The sequence below is a fragment of the Lissotriton helveticus genome, chromosome 1_1 (genome assembly GCF_964261635.1).
Source record: "Lissotriton helveticus chromosome 1_1, aLisHel1.1, whole genome shotgun sequence".
NCBI classification, from domain to species: Eukaryota; Metazoa; Chordata; class Amphibia; order Caudata; family Salamandridae; genus Lissotriton; species Lissotriton helveticus.
In genome coordinates this window covers 1,495,093,779-1,495,114,395 of record NC_136057.1, presented here as the reverse complement: position 1 = coordinate 1,495,114,395, position 20,617 = coordinate 1,495,093,779, and the positions used below count along the sequence as shown (strand labels likewise).

Below are 20,617 nucleotides of genomic sequence, written 5' to 3'. Positions count from 1 at the left end.
ATGCACTCTTTAACAGGAAGGCCTGTTCAGTTTTTCACGTGTGAAAGACCATACAGGGGGAAGCATTTCTGTGTTGATGCTGTTGCTTTCATAGTTCCACAACATTTTTATGTGTGAGCAGCAGACATAGAAAGCGGAAAACGCCTCTTAAGATTGTTTCTGTGCAGGAAGGTGCCCTTTAATGGTGCAAGGGTGGCGTTAGAATGCCGAAACAGTGCCAGCGCAGGGAGAAAGGACAGGAAGGCACCATATTGCATAAATACAGCGCATTTCTTCCCTTTCACTTTGGTGTAGGGCAGCGCAGAAAAATAGCCATAAAAATAGAGCCTATGGGCTTATTTATAAAAAAAAAGTCATGCAGTGCAGCACAGCAAATTACCCATGTGCAGCACACATAGAAAGAAGCAATAACTATGAGAAATAAAGATATTTCTCTTTATTACACCTCTCCTGGGAATGCATATCTTATTGACACATTCCCAGGTTAACCGCATCGCTGCGGCGGCTTTTCCCGCTGTGTGCCGCAATTTTAAAAATACCGCGTTACATGACGAGCTGAACTCGTCATGAGCGTACGGCAGGTTACGCTAATGACGAGCTGAACTCGTCATCAGCCTGGAAGGGGTTAAGCAGTTCTGGTAACTCTGGGAATGCATCAAAAACAACGAGAGTTGCATGAAAATGAACCATGCAATGCTTATGGAACACCTTCCCAGCGCAGAGTAAGGCAACGCAGCTATTTGCGCTGCGCTGCCGTGCTCCAGATTTATGAAGTTGCTCAATGCCATGCAAAGTGGCCTTGCTTGGCTTCATAAATCTGAGTTAACATTCGTGGTGAAAGAGCCATTTAGCATTTGGGTGCTTGCACCGATCAGTTTACTGTCAGTAGTATGAATTGTTTATTACACCATTTGGGTACCTAATTTGTCTTGTTTGCTATTGAGTGCTTATACCAAGACAGACTCTTGGAATTTCCAGTTAAACATTATTCATATATTTGCCTAATGTCTTTAATTTTTCTCTTTTTTTGCTACTAAACCTCAAAGAAATGTATGTACTTTTGAAGTCATCAATACAGAAACACGACTCACCTTAGAAGCTCGTGGTTAGGGATTTGTCAATTACGCGGTGCAGGCTAAGAATGTTATTGTAAAAGGATCTCCCTTGGACCCGCCCCCTACACACAGTAACATTCTCGGCAGGGCTTTGCCTAGCAAGATGCCTAATGCTTTGTGTCTGGGCTTGCGTCCAACATTCCTGGACTGCTCGCTATGGCTTCTGGCCGTCATGTGTTAACCTAGTTACTGTACCATAAAATTGCCCTCATTCTGCAAACACAGTCTAAGCCATTAATGCTCCTGTGTGAACGGCAAGTGTTTATAGAGGCTTAGCACGCTATATTTCAGACGTTATCCGAGCCTAGATCTTGCTCTCTGTTAAAAATAAAAGATTGATGAAAGAGTGTTTTGAGAATATGAACCCTTGTGAAACCTTCCAGATACACATATTCGGTTAAATCTTATGCATGCAGAGCATTCCCCTTCGCGTGGCTCCTTAAGGCAAGAAAACATTAATCGAATTCACAAATTCCAAACACCCCGACCACTTGTATTAACAGTTATAAGATGTTTATGCGGGAACTTCTGTTTTTAGTCCCTGACACAATGCATTTACAATATTTCTCAAGTCGCTGAAAACGTCTTCTGTTTCTGCAGGGAGCTCGTGGCAATGATGGTCTTCCCGGTCCTGCTGGCCCACCTGTAAGTATAATCCATGGTTGACTTTTATGTGAAAACACTTTTCAGATCGTGCCTGTCGAAAGAAAGATATATTTATATTTTGATGGATGTATGGTATATTGTAAACTTCACAAACTACAAGAATCACCTAACAATACGCAAATAAAAAGCAACCACTAACAAAGTCCAGTTCAGTCAGTAATAAAGAATCTAAATGTGACGTTTCTGTGATCTGAAAGCCAAGTGAGGGCTGTGTGATATAAACAGGAGCCTGTGGACCCCGTCCCTGTTTAAGACGGGTGTAGTGAGCGTGAAGAATGCATTCCCGCTCGCTTCGACTGGCCGCCTCTTGAAGCATTGCTATTATGATTACCCGTCTCTAACTCGCCTCTGTTTCTCCTTGTCCAGGGACCCGTCGGCCCTGCTGGTGCCCCTGGTTTCCCCGGCGCTCCAGGCTCTAAGGTATGTGAAAGTGCGCTGCTCGCTCCTAACCCGCTGCTGGCATGAGACATGACGCTGGTAATTCAGTCAAGCACTCCAGGCTCGTAACTTTGTAAAAAAAACAACTACACAATTAGTTTTGGGGCTTCCTTTCCATACATCTCAGCTGCTGAGAACACGTGAACAAATCAAGTATTTTAGCCTACCCTTCTGTAAGAGAAGCAAGCCTTTTTAGTATGAAGGCCTTGGAGAAAATATAAACTCAGCAGTGTTTCATACAAGCGCCTTATTGTTGTAAAAGCTCTTTCCACAGAGACTAGCATAAAGGTTTCGTACAGCTCGCTTTTCTCTAAGTAGAGTTTGCATTTGTGGTTGACAGACAGAAGGATAACTTGCTGGTCTCATGTAGGACACGTAGGTACTCGCTGCAAACTTCTAGGAAGCCACATATGTGTCTGTGTGCAGTGAGGAACTACACGTTTGCGTGGTGTATTATCAGGGAGGTAAAAAGGAACTCTCGGTTGATGGTTTCATGTGATTGACCTTGGCAGTACTGTGGTAGTCTGGCCTTTGGTGGAGAGCCATTAAGAGAATTTGGAAGCATAAAGGAAGTCTGTTGACAGGATGGAGAATATGGTGCTATAATAATTGTTTATAATTATCGCCACCCAAACAGCCCTCAGTCCTCTTATTGGCATGCCTGAGTTGCCTTACCTTAAGCAGGAGCACACAAACATATCCTCTTTAGGCCTTAATTATCTTTTCTATCCATTGGAGGGGCCCAAGGTTAACTCTGTGGCCCAAGGTTTGAATAAGAGTGCCTCCATGGGGCATTTCATCCTTCTGACATTGATACAAAGAGTATTAGTGAGATAGCCATCAGCGAACATGTTATCCACACCAAGAAACAGCTTTGCCTATCAATGGATGCATAAGAGAATACTCATGTTTCATACGAGGTGAGCTGAACTGAGTCTGCATGTAGTCAATGACTACCTGATGTCCAGTCTCGCCTACTTGATGTATCTTCTATCTCTGTTCTATGACCAACACATGCGGCTTAGCATGCATACTGTGGATCAATGTGGCCACAAATATAGTTGGATTACGGCCCGAGTTATGGGTGAATAAATGACAGAAACTTTATGAAAGTCTTAGCAGCTAAAAAAACATTACACAAGTAGTCAGTTACTACGAGGGCTGTCCTGCCTCCCTTGGCGTAGAAGACACACACTAGTATCATGCACGAATGGCCTGAAAACCCCCTCTACCTTAATCTAAACACATACACATTATCATTTTCTCATTCACCTTTTTGAGTGTCCAGTGCTTTTTCCTGGCCTTGGTTTCGTCTTAAATATAATTAGTCTTTCACACAGTCAGCTCCAAAACTGTGGCATGGTGTATGTTTAGGCTGCGAGCAGTCACGCAGGAACTCTGGTATGTGCTTACTATAGTTGTGTATATGGCTGCACTGAGAAGCTCTGAACTGTGATTCAGTTGCTGTCTACCAGGCAGCACTCTGGTGATGTAGCGGGTGCGTGCAAAGCTCCCTTATGAGCTGGGATATCCTTATACCAATCCTACGAAGATGTGCATGGATAGGCCGCAGAGGGAGCCTTGGCTCGGTAATGTTCTTTTATGTTGGCCCATCCGAAGGTAGAAGCAATGCATGGGTAGGTCATAAACAGTCATCTAGTAGATAGTTACTTTATTTCGGTTTGCATAAACCATAAAAGCAATACATGCATAAATAATGAAACCATTTAAATAAATAAAACACAATGCACAGTAATCCCTGCATAGCATCCTCGCTACTGAGGCATCCCTAAACATTCTGAATATGCTCTCTAAGCTTGACATGTTCTCCAACACATTCTCTCCAAGACACCGTTTGGGGGAGGATAGTGAGCACAGTATAGAAGTTTTCAGTCACTGCGACAAACGTTAGGACTAAGGGCATTTACAGCATTGGGAAGGGTAAGAAGCCCTGCGAAATGAAACGGGACCGTTGAAAGGGTAGAAAGGGTTGCTACTACCTGGGACACAGTTTTCAGTTGGAGTAGAAAAAATGAGAAGGTACATGTTCAAGGGCAAAATTGGGTCTGCCAATAGTGAACTCAAGGCACCTTTCTCAAGATTCAGAAGGGGGAGGAGAATGCAGGGAAAGCTACTACTTGTGCTACTAATGCAACAAAGGCCAGGAATGCAGGCAATACGTTAAAATCTACGATGCATTTATTGAAAATTAATTCATGGGAATGGCATTGAGTACGAAATACCTCTCAGTGCCCATTGCATGCAAGCCCCCATTCATTTTAATTAAATACACGTCTATTGACAACTGGATGCCCTAATTTGTAAAGCGTATTAGACACCACTCAGTGTTTAATGTGTATGAGGTGAGGTTGATGTCTGTAGAGGACAAAAAAGCCACCAGTTTGTATTATTTACTAGGTGCTCTCAGAGTAAAGGTGTAAGAACTGTCCTGCAATGTCTATGGAGCTTCAGGTGAAATCAAGGCCTTTGAGTACTCTGTGCTTTCACTCTGCAGCAACTGTCCTCAATATCTACCTGAAAAGTATATTTTAGTAATCTTTCATGATTACTAGGTTCCTTTCAATGTAATACAAGTGGAAAGTCATCTGAAAATCCGATATGTGCCCATTAGCTCTCTATGTCCAATATGTACTTGATGCAATCTTTATTTATTGAGTACGAGGCATGTTCTATGTTTAAAGAATTCAGGTGCCCTAAGTGTTTGAGGACTTGCCCCCATCAATGTTTATTGGATATGAAATACTCTTCGTTGTGTAATGAGTGTGAGATGCTCTCAATATGTGTTACTTACAAAATCCCTGTGAATGATGATTGGGGTTTGGTTGCCTTCCTAACTTAGTAAGTATTTTGAGTATTTGTGTCCTTCTTTATTTGATAAATATGAGGTGCTCTCAATATGTGTTGAATACAAGGTACCCATGAATGGTGCGCTAAACGTTTAGGTAGCATAGGTGCTCTCTATTTTCTGACCTCAAAACGCCACTGAATGTTTAATGAGAGAATTCGGTTCTCTCAAAGTTTAAGGAGAATAAGTTGCTTGCCCGCAGACGAGGGTTGAAAGAGGCTGGTGCGGAAGGGGGCGTCTGGAGGTTCAAAGAGATCATTCTGTGAAGCTGGGGTCTCTACAGATCTGCGACTCGGGTTTCCAGCAGTACGGCACAAGGATGAATGGAAGTCATGTTGCTTTTGGCCCCAGGTTAATTTCCTCCACGAGGTCTAGTTTCACGGATCGCCATGGTTACCAGAAAGAGCTGGAATCTGACTGGGAATAGAAAATACAAGGGCTATTGAGAAGAGACAGAAAAATGCAGAACTCTGACCTTGTCCGAACACAAATAATTACACATTTTCAGCAGGGAGGTCTGAAAGCAGATGAAAGGAATACTTTGAAATCTGAACTGCAGTTAAAAGAAAGGCACATTTTTGTGGCAGAGGCACTTGCGGAGACTTGTTTTGAAAAGCCTTTACCCTGGTGCGGGCACAGCTCTATTCATGTTGGCCTTACTTAAAATTCTGAGTAGAAAGATTGTCAGGCATTACATAAAGACAGAATTTCTTCAAACGAGAATACATCTATAAACATTCTCAAGGGAAAAGAAGATTACCTATGTCTATCAGTTCCGTGGTATAAGGCTTCATTACCTACCTATTTTAAAAGTCCTATAAATCAGTGCGAATTCAAGCCTTTTTTTAAGGTAGTGAGCGTTATTATATTAAACTGTCAATGCTGCCAATGAAAACAACCGGAACACAGACCATTGTATTAATCTATCTGTAGTAAGGAGAAGCACAACTTTCTCTTAGCTGGCCTGATTCATTAACCACGGGGAGAATAGTTGGAAATGTGCTTCCATAGGAATTTGCTTGGAGAACATGTTTAAATTTCATGGAATTCTCAAAGAATTCCAGGGTGATTCTTTCAAAATTACGACAAAAGAACGCACAGTTCTGTCAGTCTGTTATCAACTGTTTCTTGCTGACTATTAAATCGAGTCACTATGAAAGAAATGTCACTATGGCAGAAAATAACCCTCTGCGAAAAAATGTACTATCATACTGGGAAACATCATTTACTACGAAGGAATTACCCCGCATAACGTTTACCACGCGTCACTCACCACGAAAAGGTCTTTTCCACGCGTATGCTTTCAACGTCCGTCTTTACCACGCGAGTGGTATTCCTTCGTGTCGTTCTGCCTGTACGATCTGCGTGGGCTTGGGTGGGGGGGGGGGCTGGGGGGGCTAGGGGGATTTGGGGGGGGGGCTAGGGGGGGTTGGGGGGTCTCCCCCCCCCAAAAAAAACAAGCGGATAACAATAAATAAATAAGAAAACTTAAAAAACGAACAAGGAAATAGCCTCACCAACAAGGAGACGTGTACGTCATAATTGAAGTCCTTTCACAGTTTTGATAGACGTGTTTTGACGTTTGTTTCCGTGGTCGGTGGAAGAAAGGGCTGATGGGGAAAGACGTACAGGGGTCAGATAAGAATCTAAACTTTATTAATTAAGGTATTATTTAAGCGCATTATGAAAAAAATAAAAATAAAATGTAAGGGAATCTGTTGTTTTTAATTGTTTAAAACATCGATCTTTTCCTTCATACTGCATGTAGCCTATCAGCATCGTTATGTAAATTTAAATGAGACGTGAGATGTTTCGTAACGTTAATTTTGCGGAGTAAAAACATGCGTTGTCAAATGCTGCGTGGTGAAGACACATGCGAACTAAAGTTCGCGTGGTAATGCCATGCGTGGAACTTGTCTTCGTGGAAAAATCATATATTCTATCATACTACCATAAAGTTCCTAACTAGTTTCAGAAAAATGCATCCCATCACTGTACCTCAAAATGACAATAATGTGATAGAAAATAACTGTATTCACTCAGAAAACCCCCTTACGTTGTCATCTTTAGTTTTCCAAAACAGCCTATTGCTCTGGCACAAATCTCTTATCACACCGAAAGAGCACCACGTCTCTGTGCCAGCAAAATCAATCACTGTGGCAGATGATCTCGCCAGTCTGCCAAAAAATCCCATATCTGTGCCAGAAATGTCCATCAAAGTGCCGGAATATTCTATAACAGTCGATAACAATCCACCTTGGAGACAGAAATTATCATCTTTATGGCAGTTAATTGCACTATTGAGAAAAACATGCCACAATTTTATCAGAATATGCCTAGTTATTTGAGAAAATGTATAATTGTGCCAAACCATACCATTACTTTCCCATGGCTATTGTAAAACTATACCCCCTCCCATGACACACGGGACTCATGCACCCACTCGTAGGAATATTGAGGTAATTGGCAGCCAGAGAGTCGCATGTTAGAGTCCACACCTCTTAATTGAACATATCTACCTAATTCCATAAGTAAATGCCTGAAAGGTACACAACAGTTTTCCCCAGTGTTTTGCTCCCCTACTTACTCGTTGCGTTCTCCTTCAAGTCCACGTATCACCCAGAACTCTCATGACCTCAGGTTCCACCCCTGGACCTGATGTCATGCACAAGCACACAACATAGGGCTCTCAAGTATCATCCAGTACTACTATTGATCAAATACTACAATTATTTCCATGCAATTCAGACACCCACCTATTTTTGACATATGAAAATTGTGTCGCAGCGCCAGAGCGACTGAGTCCGGAGCACAAGGCCCGCGGGTCGATCCCCAGCGCAGGTGCAAGCTCAGCCAGCTCACCATCATGTGACTCTGGGCAATAGTTCACTTAATCTCTGCAACAGCGCCCTGAAATCTTTGAGGGGTGATATGTACGCAATGGACACATTATTTATCTTTTTAAATTCTGAATTAGGTAACTAATTCACCCATGTGCATTCTCCTGAAAGGATTCGGTGTTCAAACACTAACCTAAATGTGTAAATTCTGTGCGACGGGAACTCAACTGCACCGTAGATCGAAACAGAGAGCATATTTTCCAATATATGCACTTGTAATTTAAGTACATTTTTATACTGTATATCAAGAACAAGCAATACCTGTTTGTTGAGTTTGCAGTGTCAGACAATATGATCATTGTGCCAGTAAATTCCATCAATATGAAAAAAATACGGCACTTTGTCAGAATTTACACCAGCAACGTAGGTCAGTCCCTTAATGCCCACCATGGACATATGCATGTCAGGCAATTGAATGCCGGCAAAGTCCAACTCAGCTTTCTATTGTTCGGAGGAAAGACAATTGAGCAAAATTATAATTGGTGTTAATGATGCTGGCTAACTGCATTGCTTAGAAATATCAGTAGTGCAGAATGAGAAAATGCTATCACTCTGTCAGAACAACACATAACCATATCAAAAGCAACTGTTTTGCAATGACTTTTGTATCTATAACGTTCTTCCCCAGCAGTAAAATGTGCTAATTGTTCGCAGCTTCTACCTATCTGGAGTGTAGATAAATAAATATTAAAGCATGCAGGGGCAGATTTATAAGCCCCTTGCGCAGCCATTGTGTCACTTTTTTTTACGCAACTGCTGCACAAACAATGCGGTCAATTTACAACGTGACGCATCTAGAGAGACGCGTCATGTTGTAGCCTTGCGTCACATTATGCCTGCGCCATGTATAATGTATGCAAGCTAGGCATTCCCACGCAAGAAGCCATGAAGAACTGATGCAGTGAAATTTAGAACATTTCACCACGTCACTCCACACCTTCACTGCATCAAAATCACTACACCTGCTCAGACCAGGCGTAAGGAATGATGCAGGGCTTTTTGTATGGGATTCACCTATTGCTGTGGCACATTGCTGGAGTTTCGTCGCTTTCATGAGCAACTCCAGCGATGCGTCACTTTTGTGCCAACAGATGCGTCAGTATTTCTGACGCATCTGTTAATCCTTGCAACATGGAACACTTTATTGTAAATACAGCGCATCCATGGTAGTGCAAGAACGTTGGCACTGGCGCAAGGAAACTGACACATCTATGCAGATGCATCAGTTCTTTGTAAATCTGCCCCGCAGTGTCTGGTCGAGCATTTGTACTGTTAACTTATGTTACAAAGTACAATTCACTGTTACAATTATCAGAACTGAGGGAAAGTATTTACATTTAGTAGAGAGTGAGAGCTTTGTGTGCCTGTTCTTGTTTGTGGTAGCTTGATTTAAACAAACATATGCTATACCTCCCTAGTATTTATTCACTCCGCTCAGATGTTCTAGCACAATGAGCGAGCTTCAGATTCTTACCAGTAAAGCTTCAAGAAGGGGTGAGAAGGACGTGCCTAATAGACTGGAAGTAATACTTCGTGAATGAAGCCATGGGACTGCCTGGGGTTTCCCAGTGCCTCGTCTGAAGAGCAGAATGACTACCAAGACCTTAGTACAGAAGTAAAAGCAATTACAAATGGGCATTTGTTCTTTGTAAGCAAGGCCTGAATATCAATTCAAGTTTATCTGACTCATGAGGAACTCTGGTAATTCAAACACTAAAAGTTTGACAGAGCGGTTGAGGATTTCCATAGCATACAGATTCTTCTCTCATTCCAAATTATTAAAGACATTTGTATCCACCCTGGCACTTAACACATTTTACTTTATTGCATGGTTTGTTAAAAACCTTTGCCACAGTATATAAAGAGAGGTACATTGCTAGGTACTAACTTTGACAGTAATTTATAAGCATAATTATCTCCTTAGGTACTGGTACATTTGTATCCACCCTGTGATTACCATTATTGATTACATTTTCACCGTAAAGCTATAATGAATTGTAAATTCTGTCTTTTATTGTTATAGTTCACTGAATTATGTCTTTTTATAGAAATGGCTGCAACATTGGTTAATAATCCTAATTTCTTGGGCTTTTATGCCAAAAGAGTAAGAACTTTTCCACACAATTCTGAAACAATGTCATCTGATCAGCACAGTATTTTCCTATTCCATAAGAAAAAGACAAAACTTTTAGAACAAGAGTGTGAATGTAGTTGAAAGAATATTTGAAATGGGTTTCTGGTGGCCTGAAAGCCTGAGTAATGCAAAGAATTCAACATCTGTCTAAATCATGTTCAAGAGATAACATTCTGGTGCTTGTCTAATCAAGGTTGTTAATTTGCAATGCTTTATAATATAAATGGGGATTGAGAAAAATGAAGCCTAGGTATACATGTTTTGAAAAGAGAAGTTCATTCATTGGCAGTCCAAAGCAGAGCACGCCAGATCTCAATGATGCCATTATGTTGATTTAGACTTACTATGATTAAAGGAAAATTGAGTTGCTATTGCACATCTTTCATATTTAGCACACATCTGGGAGAAGCATCCATTTCTTAGTATTCCTGCTTTGTAGCAAGTAGTTGCCCATCTAACAGATGGGCAAAAAGCTCCATTTTGTTTTGTCTTTTCCTTCTCAACATTAAGGTAAAACTCCATCCACATTTAGTGAAGGAGAGAGAAGTACTACAAACAACAGGACATCTTACATTGTCTCACGTACAGGCTACTAAATGTGGTGGAAGGTCTTTGTAGTATCCTGACTCACACAGTAATGTTTTGTGGCTAGAAAAAGGCACATTTATGCCTACAGGGAGGTGCCCATGTTGATAAAGGCTCTTTGTGTCCATTATACAAGATTGCGTTTTCTCAAACTAAGCAATATTATATGCTTGACACATTATATGATGGAACAGAGAAGATATGCCTAAATGAATTGAAGATACCATTGGGAGAGGTGATAGCATCTAGCGAGATTATCTTATACATCATTTGTAATATATTGTTTAAAGACAATGCAAAATGTGCATATTGCAATGCATGGGAATTGTAAAAACATTAAAAAAAACATGCATTATGTGCATTCCAAATGTTATACCACATCTCTGTGTGCATTTTTTTGTGTCTAACGAACCTAACCACAAGGCAGCAGAGCACTGTACAGGGTCAAAGGCAAATGAGTTAATGAGTGATTGGAAAGGTAGCTGGGTTCTGGGAGAATATTTGGACTGTTTCTGCATAGTGAAGCAATGTTCTTTTCAAGTGGTATATTCAGCTCTTTCCTAAATTGAAGAAGGTTTAAGATGGCCCTGGTGTGAACATGGTTGCTGTTTAACATCCTTTTGTATAGATAGAGAAGGTCAATGACCTTGTTTTATGTTTTTACACCTCATTGCCTCAAGTGATGGTGTCCTGGCTGGGCCGGTCTGAGGGTCTCCTGACTGGGGATGTCTGAGAGCCATCAGGAAGATGAGCTTGTTAGCCAGATGTGCAGAGGTGCTGGTTGTGATGCCTTTTGCAAAGGATGCAGCTGGTTTTGAAGATGGTACAGGCCAGAAAGGAGAGCTAATAGATTTCCACCAGGATGGGGGTGATGAAGTCTGTCATATAGGATGCCACTAAGGACAGCCAGTTCGGATTCTAGAGGCCATGGAGGAGGGTTTTGCCACCATCCAGATGTAAGACTTCATGGCCCTGAAATCCAGTTCTTAATTATTTTCTTGGATGAACAGTTTCACTTTCTTTACTAGAAAGAGATAGTACCAGGCAGTTTTTGTTCTCATAGCAATGTGTTCTTTTAGGTGAGGTTGGTGTCCAGGATGAGTTCTCCATAAATGTTTATCCTTTGCAACGACTACACATTATCACTTAGTAAAAAATAGAATATATTTGTTTATATTTAAAGAAAGTTAAGATTTACTAGAAAGGTAAAGCTGAACTAATCTTTGATAGTGTTCCTATGAAACCTCTATCTGTTGAATTGACTAGTTCTAGTAATGATCTAAAATGTTCAAATGATTCATAGTTCAGAGAGACATTGTTTGATTGGAGTACAAGATATTTGAAATTTAGGAGGGTTCAATATTATTTGATACTGGCCTAAAAACAAAATCTAAATTTAGTCACATTTGTCTAATGATAATATAGTTGATCCTTTTCATGATCCTGTGAGGTGCCATTTGGACAGAATTCAGAAAAACAAACCCAATTGTAACTTGACTAATAAAGAAAGATAGATTTTCTCTGATCAGTTTGAAAAATGATTTATCAGTTATTATCTACAAAGTGGATTAAGCAGGGTAAGCTACTGCAACTTTTGTTTTCCAGGCTACAATTATGAAGCTGTACTACAGTTAGGTGTAGACACGGATCATGTCAATTACCTCCTAAACTTCTAAACATGGATGTCTAATGGTACATCTGGCAATTAGAAGTCTTACTATTTGGACTTCAACACTCTCAGGATTCCTGTTATCTTTTTGTGCCTAATTTAAAAAAGGAAGATTTTTTTCACAATGTTGTCCCTTAATATAATTTATTTGCTCCCTCATTGAAATACTATCTAAATATATTGATACCTGTTTGACATCCTTGGTTTAGATCATTGCAGGACCAGCAACATTCATTCAAGAATCTATCTCAGTGATGATTTCATTATCTACAAAAACTGTCTAATATGTCTTTGTGGCTCCTAGAAAGACATTCTCAAGTAGAGATGGCAAGAGTATTTGAGATGAATCCACAATTGTGACAAACAATACACTGTAGTGATTCACTTTACAAAAGAATACATTATTGCACAACTAAAAGATCAGAGACTAATGTGGATCTACTATGTCAAACTACATTGAGTTGGGGGAGATAGAAAAAAGCTATTATAAAGTTAACTCATGTCACACTAATCATCTAAATAAAGTCTTTATTTTTAAAAGATATCAATAGGAAACCTTAACTCTGTCCCAGATCATGCGAAACCATGCATCCAGGATTGGGTAACTCCTTCTACAGAAATTAAAGAGCTCGCATTTGAGATTGGATGATATTAACAAGAAAAATTACATATGGACCTTGAAGTCAATCTTAAAAAAGTCACATTAAAAGAGAATTATAGGTGCAATTCTGCAAAATCTTCAAATCTCTTACACCAGGATTTAATTATCATAACTAATGAAATTTGATGAACTCCGTAGCACACAGTCCTTTTTTATGTTATCAATGAAAAGAAGTTCAGACATCTGTCTTTAACATCATTTAACATTTTCCAGTTGATACAAATAAATCTAGTTTTCTGAGGGTTTGAGTTAGTTGTATTTCTTTCTAAAACTAAAAACCCTTTATCAACATTTGTAAATAAAGTTTAGGCATTTTAATCAAAAGTAAGATCCAAAATATTTGATTTATTAGTGGTAACCTAGTGAAAATATCTTAAATGGTTACATTTTTTCTTCACTTTCTGCTCCATGTACTGAGCTATCCAAAAGCAATGATAGATCAATAAAGACAAAGTATTTCGATTGTATCAGCAATGCACCTCCTTTTATAAAGATGTTCAAACTTTTTAAATATGACTATGGTTAAACAGATCAACGCCTCATGTTGGTATCAAACCCACACATCCTTGATTAATACTCCCTTTCATAACAAGGATAAATGGTCAGGTTCTTTCTTTGACGATTCTTTATGTGAATATAGTATTTCAACCACTTCGGCTTGAAAAGGATGTTTCATCTAGTTTCCTACCTTTCATGCTGCAACATTATTTATAATATTGTTTTTTTATGTTAACATGTCATATGTGTAGTTAGATGTCATTTTCAATCCTTTGATTGATTATGTTTGTAAGGTTGAACAACAGCATGCATTCTGAAAACATAGGCATGTATAGGATGTATATTATGAGACTCCCATGCAATGAAATACACCATGAATACCTATGTCTTTCCATGCATCTTTTGTTTTTATTATAACTGTATGTATTATATAGTGTTCAGGTCTATTGCATTATTTATTTGAAATGTATTTTGTATTTTCCATTTAGGGTGAGGCTGGCCCAACTGGTGCACGTGGACCTGAGGGTCCCCAAGGTTCAAGAGGCGAATCTGGAACTCCTGGGTCTCCCGGTCCTTCCGGGGCTTCCGTAAGTATTTGTAGTCATCAAATATGACATACATTTCTGATCGTCTGGATGGGTCTGCAAAGGACTTTAATATATGTTGGTATCTATTAACATAATGCAGCCTTTAGTGTATGATCTTCAGCATTTGTCAAGTGGTAGCCGCTAGAGCCGCCAAGAAGGTTTACATAATGTTTGCAGCTCTGCAGCACAGCTCTCATAAGGACACAGAGGGTGTAGGGCTTATTCAATGTCAGCAGATCTGCAGCACTGCAACCTAGCTGTTTTTAACTGCATGGATAGAATCAGTCTTACTAATTGTTTAACATGCACCATGGCTCACATATAATTGGGAGATCAGATTTGCTTACTGTTTTCAGCACTGCAGCACAGGGCTTATACGTCAGAAGTTGTAATACTCAAGTGACTGCAGTATTTTGACTGGGGTCGCAAACAAAGGTGAGGCATTGTCTACCTAAGTAATATATGCAGCTAGGTAAAAAAGCACAAATATAAGGTGGATTCAGGTCTATTTAATAGCTGCAGAACTGCAGTAGGGGACTATTACACCAGACGCTGAGAAATTGTGCTCTGCTCTACCTGCAGCACTGTGGCAGGGTTATCATACCAGATGTTAGGAAGTAAAAATCCAACTTATTTCGGCTTCTTCTGCCCCAAAGCATGGACACAGCCAGCACAGGAGAATTCAAATGAACTGGAGTGGCTTGCTCTGCTGCATGCCCGTCTGCTCCAGGTATAAAAAGTGGTACTAACCAGTACCTGCAGCATAGCACCAGGGCTCATACACAAGGTTTTGAGACACAGTCCCGATTTGTGTTTGTAACTCTAAAGCAGGGTGTTAAGTGGCAGACAACGAGTTTAAAGGTGGAGCTGCAACTTTAACCATCTAATAAATGATTCTTTCTTTTTTTAATAACATTTTTTCCAACATATTGCTTTATTTGAAAGTCGGGGCTATTTGACTACATAAGAACGCAGTGGCCCACCTGTTTCCTCAGAACATTGCATAATGATTTCAGAGAAATTTAATTGACTGCTTTGTGGGGCTGTCTCCATCCACTCTCAAATATACCTAATTTCACCCTATCATCTGCTAAATGTAGAATTTGAACAGACAAGTTATTCATTAGGGAATTAACAAAACCGACCGACTCAGAATTACAAAAATATACATACTTAGCCCTAATTATTTGCTTTCAAATATCTCTAATTCAGTAAAGAAACTCGGAATGAGGTGAACAGCTCCATATGAAATTATTCAGTCCAGCAACCATGTGTGACTCATTTTATGAGTCAAATCTCTGGAACCATGACTTACCTATATTCTTTTGCAGTGTTCAACACAACGACAAAATCATAATGAAGAAAAATGTGCCAAGAAAAACACTGCTGTATCTTATTAATGATGCTGGGAAATCAGCTGTGCATGCGTTGTTCACTCTTTTTATTACATACTCCTTTACATCCTTGAAAGAATGATTCATTTTCGCATTTGTGTATGTTTTAGGGAAATCCTGGTACGGATGGTATCCCTGGAGCAAAAGGTTCAGCTGTAAGTATAAAATAAATCTGTTTCTTCTCGTTATATCAGTTAGTTTAATGTCTAAACATCAATATAAAGTGGGAAATCAGTGGGCTGACATAATTACATTGTAGGGCTGGTTTTAACTGTAATGTGTAAATAAACTGAACGAATGAAGTGACCTCAAAGCCTAGGGCTATTTTGTTGATGGCTGAACACTGGTTGGTATATCATCTTGAGGACTCAGACCAGAAACATCTTTCTTAAAAATAACTCTCCCTCTTCTTCTTTTCACTCTGATAGGGTGCTCCTGGTATTGCTGGGGCTCCTGGATTCCCTGGCCCACGCGGTCCACCTGGCCCTCAGGGTGCTACTGGCCCTCTCGGTCCAAAAGGCCAAACGGTAAGATTTACACAGCAAGCCTGCTCTATAATTTAGTTGGGAAGTGATCACATTTTCAAATCCAGTGTAAGCATGATATAGTTAACAGCACCTGCTCTCAGACACCTCACTATTCGAGAGTTATAGGAAAAACGTTTTCACAGATAGTTCAATCACATTCCACTACTCCATTAAACACAATCGATTAGCAGGGTCACTCTATGGGCCTCATTTATGAAAAGTGATGCATCCCTGCGTGAAAACAGCGATGCGTCATTTTTCACTGCGCCCTCCTTGCGAGACCAATGATGCGTCATATTTACAGTATGACGCATCATGGCGCAAGGAGTTACAGATACGTCAGTATTTCTGACGTATCTGTAAGCGCAAAAGTGACGCATTGCTGGAGTGTGTCACAAAAGTGACGCAACTCCAGCAATGCGTCCTTTCACATGGGAAAAGCCCCATGTGAAAGGGCTTGCGTCAGTCTTACGCCTGCTGTGAGGCAGGCGCAAGATTTTGACGCAACAGCATCCTAAAAGTGACGCAGTGAAATCTCATAGATTTCACTGCGTCACTATTACGAGGCTTTTGCGGGGGAACGCCCCCTCTGTATACATTATACCTGACGCAGGTATAATGTAGCGCAGGGGTTTACAAAGTGACGCATCTGCTTAGATGCGTCACTTTGTAAATAGTGCGCAACAGGAGGCATGTCTTACGCCGCCGATGCGTCACAAAAAAGTGACGCACCGGCGGCGTAAAAGAGACGCACGGCCTCATAAATGAGGCCCTATATGTCTCAACTAAAACACGACATCCGGGTAATCAACGATATTTTAAATAATTCCAGTCGTGTCACAATCCTCTACTGGATGATAGTAGAACATCACATGTAGTTTCATATTGACCCACATGCATGCATTGCCACAAATATGAACTGTCAAATTCTATGATAGCATACAACCACATAGAGGTTCACTGTACCAGTCTGCTTTATGTTTCTACTTCGCAGTGTCACTGCACTTAGAAAGCAGGTATATACACGTAGATAGTACTAGAATTTTAACATTTTATTGGCTGAGCCAATTTCTCATTCCGTAGGGGTTGCTTATTTCGCATTAATGTGTCAAAAGACATTTTATATTCCCCCACTCAGCCATATCAGGACAATATAATAAATGGCGTCAAAGTTTCCAGCTAGTATACAACTTGTCAACACAAGACATGCCACTTTCTGCTGCTCGCCCCAGTATCACGGAATACAGTATCACAACACAAGACGGCTCTTATTCCCCCAATAACACACATTATGAATACAGACGGCATGTCCTATCTCCACACGTACACACAATAGAATAACAAACATGCATGCTTTAATGTTAGGCAAAGGAGACGTTTTATTTCCCAATTAAAGAACATCACAACAATGCAAGATGCTATATTAATCAACTCTATAGAAAAGGAAAAATATATCATTCCCCCTTTCCTCTTTCAGCAGGACAACAATGCAGCATGCTAGGAAAGTTATTTAGTTGATGGATACATTTAGCTTCATTTTGGAAAATATTTATTGGCACATATTAACCTAAGTTCCACACTAAAGGAGGAGTGGCAGTGGGCCAAAAAATACTGTTGTGTACATTAAAGTAGCAGAATCTTGAACCTCCTGGAGACACAAGTAGCAACTATCGTAATTACAATCATAAAGAAACAGAGACCAAGCAACGTGCTGCTGCCTTCTACGCGTTGTAATAGACCCCAGGCCCAGTAACATCGTCAACGCCGACTTCAAATATGGATCAGTTGGTCCAATAAGTGAGAAAGAAAAAGCAGAGTTTAGAATGGGGGTGGCGGGGGGGGGGGGGGGGTTTCAGTATCTCTAAAGTCATCAGATGAAACTTTTCAGTATCTCTTAGTCATCAGATGAAACTTTGAGCTGAATTTCCTAGGAACACAATATATTTCAATCTCAGAATACTACCATTATTTCAATTGTCAATGTAAGAAGTCTGCAACGTGAAACATTTACTTTCATATATTTTCATTTCAGGGTGACCCAGGTGTTGCAGGTTTCAAGGGTGAGCAAGGACCTAAGGGTGAAATTGTAAGTACCTGTCTACCACAGCTATAAACCGCTGGGCTGTATTTTTATTGAGTTAGACTATCATTCTCTCATAATAGGGTTCATATAGTGTTCACTGTGCATAACCAAGTGAATTACACGAGATGCCACACTTTAATACACTCTGATGATTCATTGCTGTCCATGAAAGTTAAAGTTGGAAAGCAGCTAACAGTGCTCTAGCCGTCACCCTCCTAAAATTACGTTGAAGGATATTGCGCCAAAAAAGTGAGACTCTCCATTGTTGCCACGGAAGACAAGAATAGCAAGAAAGGCCCCTCAAACACTTGCTTATGGCACTTTGTGTTGGTAAAAATGAAGCTCATTTCTAATCACATGTGAATTCAGGAATATGGAATGTGTTGTTACGCGTTTGCCAAATCAGAGAGGTCACCTGCACACATCTGCTGAATGTGCCTCAGTCAAAATAGGCTCAGGTGCCACTGCAGTAGCTGAATCCAGGAGTAAACTGCGAGCAGGAGAAGTAACATCAGAACTACACTCTCATCAACAATAGCTGACACCTGGAGCATCCTGCCTGCGCCAACAACTGACAACAGTTTGTCAGCAGTGATTCCTGATACCAAGAGCAGATACACAACAGCAATAGCCGTATTTAGGAATAAACTGCCATCCCCAAGTTCGGGCATCAGGAGCAGACTCACAGTGTCAACAGTTTCTACGAGGACCAAACAGCCATCCACAAAAATAATGTCCCGAGTAACACCAGGACACCAGCAACAACTGAATCAAAGAGCAGACTACCAGCAGTAGGGAAACATCATTTACAACGCAACTTTTACCACGCAGTGCCTTTACGACGCAACTTTTACAACGCAAACCATTACAACGCATTGCGCTGGGGGGCGCTCTAGGATAGGGAATAGGTTTAATTTACTATCCAACACCTTCCCTACTATCCACGGGGACTGGAGTTGGAATAGTAAATTAAACTATTCACTCTCCAGCGCCCCAAAGCACTATGCGTTGTAAAGGCATGCGTTGTAAAAAACGCGTTGTAAAGGCATGCGGGGTAAAAGCATGCGTTGTAATGTCATACATCCCCAGCAGTATAATGACACCAGGAGCAGAATGCCAGCAGCAATAATCGATTATCAGGACAAAGAGCTGCCCTGAGCAGAAGGCTGTGGTATCAACAGTCACAGCCATCCCCGCCGAAGGCAGGTGGGGATCTTTGCTCCAAGTCCTGCACATTTTGGGTCCCAATGTTTTCTAAGATAGTAATGCAGAAGGCCTGACATGTTCCTTCTTCATATAGCTAAAGCTGCTCAACTACTATACGGCTCCAAATACTGATGTGTACCGTCCCCAGAGAACAAAGCTTCTCCATTTCGAGCTGCTCCTCGTAAAAGTGCCCCCCACATACGTTTTCGTCCCAGGCCCCACAAAAATGTGGCATGCTTGCCACAACTGAAACCCGGATGAGGGTTTCAGCAGCAGCAGCTGAAAGAATGCTGCAAGTGGCAGGCTCACTCACCTTGTTAACCCCCAAATTACACAGGAGTTTACACGGGGTACTACACAGCGACGAAGAAGACTTTTAGTAACCAGCTGGCATGAGCATTAAATTCCAACCCATTCGGTTGTCTGCTGTTATTATTGATACTAAAGATACAAAGTATGTTCATGGAACAGCAATTATTATTGACCTTTTTTCCTAAAAGCGAATAATGGTTTGATTCAGCTGCCAATGCTGATGAAAAGTCCACTCTGGAGCTCAAATTCACACGCAGACCACCCTGGAGAGTATCAGTGCTCTCATAACCCTGCAATGCTTGACATCGGACTGATATAGTATAAAGCATACATCAAAATAAACATGACCCTTCGTGCTGTGGGTTTCCACCTCCATGCTCAGCCTGTGCAGCAACACAGAGGATATAGCATACACTTCACAACCACCCTTAGTCAAGGTATTGTCCTGGACCCGAAGATGCCGCTGTGATTCCATCATTTTTTAAATCAAAATGTTGGCTTTTACAAAAGATTTCCAAGTGTTTTCCTGAGAGTCATAAATAAAGCAGAGTGGAGTCAAGCGTCTATAAGACCTGCAATGCGGCCTTAATCAAACAAAGCTATATTTGAATTATTTTAGTAGCCAATCTCCCACTCTAAATAACACGTTCATTGTTAAGAAAAACACAAAAACCTTCAAGATTTCATCAAATACACTGATGTTATGAAACGCTTATCCATGAGCAAAATACCGACAGTTTAGCGAAGTGAGCATGCAGAAAGAGGCATTCGCCACTAAGTGGCAGTATGAGCACATGCTACTTCAGCTGGAGATCGGGGAATACTGTTGTAACATACAGTTATTGTCCCAGTTGTAAGCTGAATAGCGCATTAATATCGGTCTCACTGAAATTGGCAAACATATGCAACTTTAACGTGGCCCTAGGAAATGTGGTGGTAACAATGGTTCCGGTCAAAGGGTACTCACTGACTGGTT

The 20,617-nt window shown here is 40.7% G+C and overlaps 1 protein-coding gene across 2 annotated transcripts in view; it reads left to right on the top strand.

Annotated features, from left to right (window-relative positions):
- Positions 1-20,617, top strand: part of COL2A1 (collagen type II alpha 1 chain) — a 122,325-nt gene that overhangs the window by 35,101 nt on the left and 66,607 nt on the right. For both annotated transcript variants that reach the window (XM_078686582.1, XM_078686574.1), the window contains 6 exons: positions 1,716-1,760; positions 2,148-2,201; positions 14,021-14,119; positions 15,624-15,668; positions 15,942-16,040; positions 18,073-18,126. In XM_078686582.1, the coding sequence (XP_078542708.1) occupies positions 1,716-1,760; positions 2,148-2,201; positions 14,021-14,119; positions 15,624-15,668; positions 15,942-16,040; positions 18,073-18,126 (396 nt within the window). The remainder of the gene's footprint in view (positions 1-1,715; positions 1,761-2,147; positions 2,202-14,020; positions 14,120-15,623; positions 15,669-15,941; positions 16,041-18,072; positions 18,127-20,617) is intronic.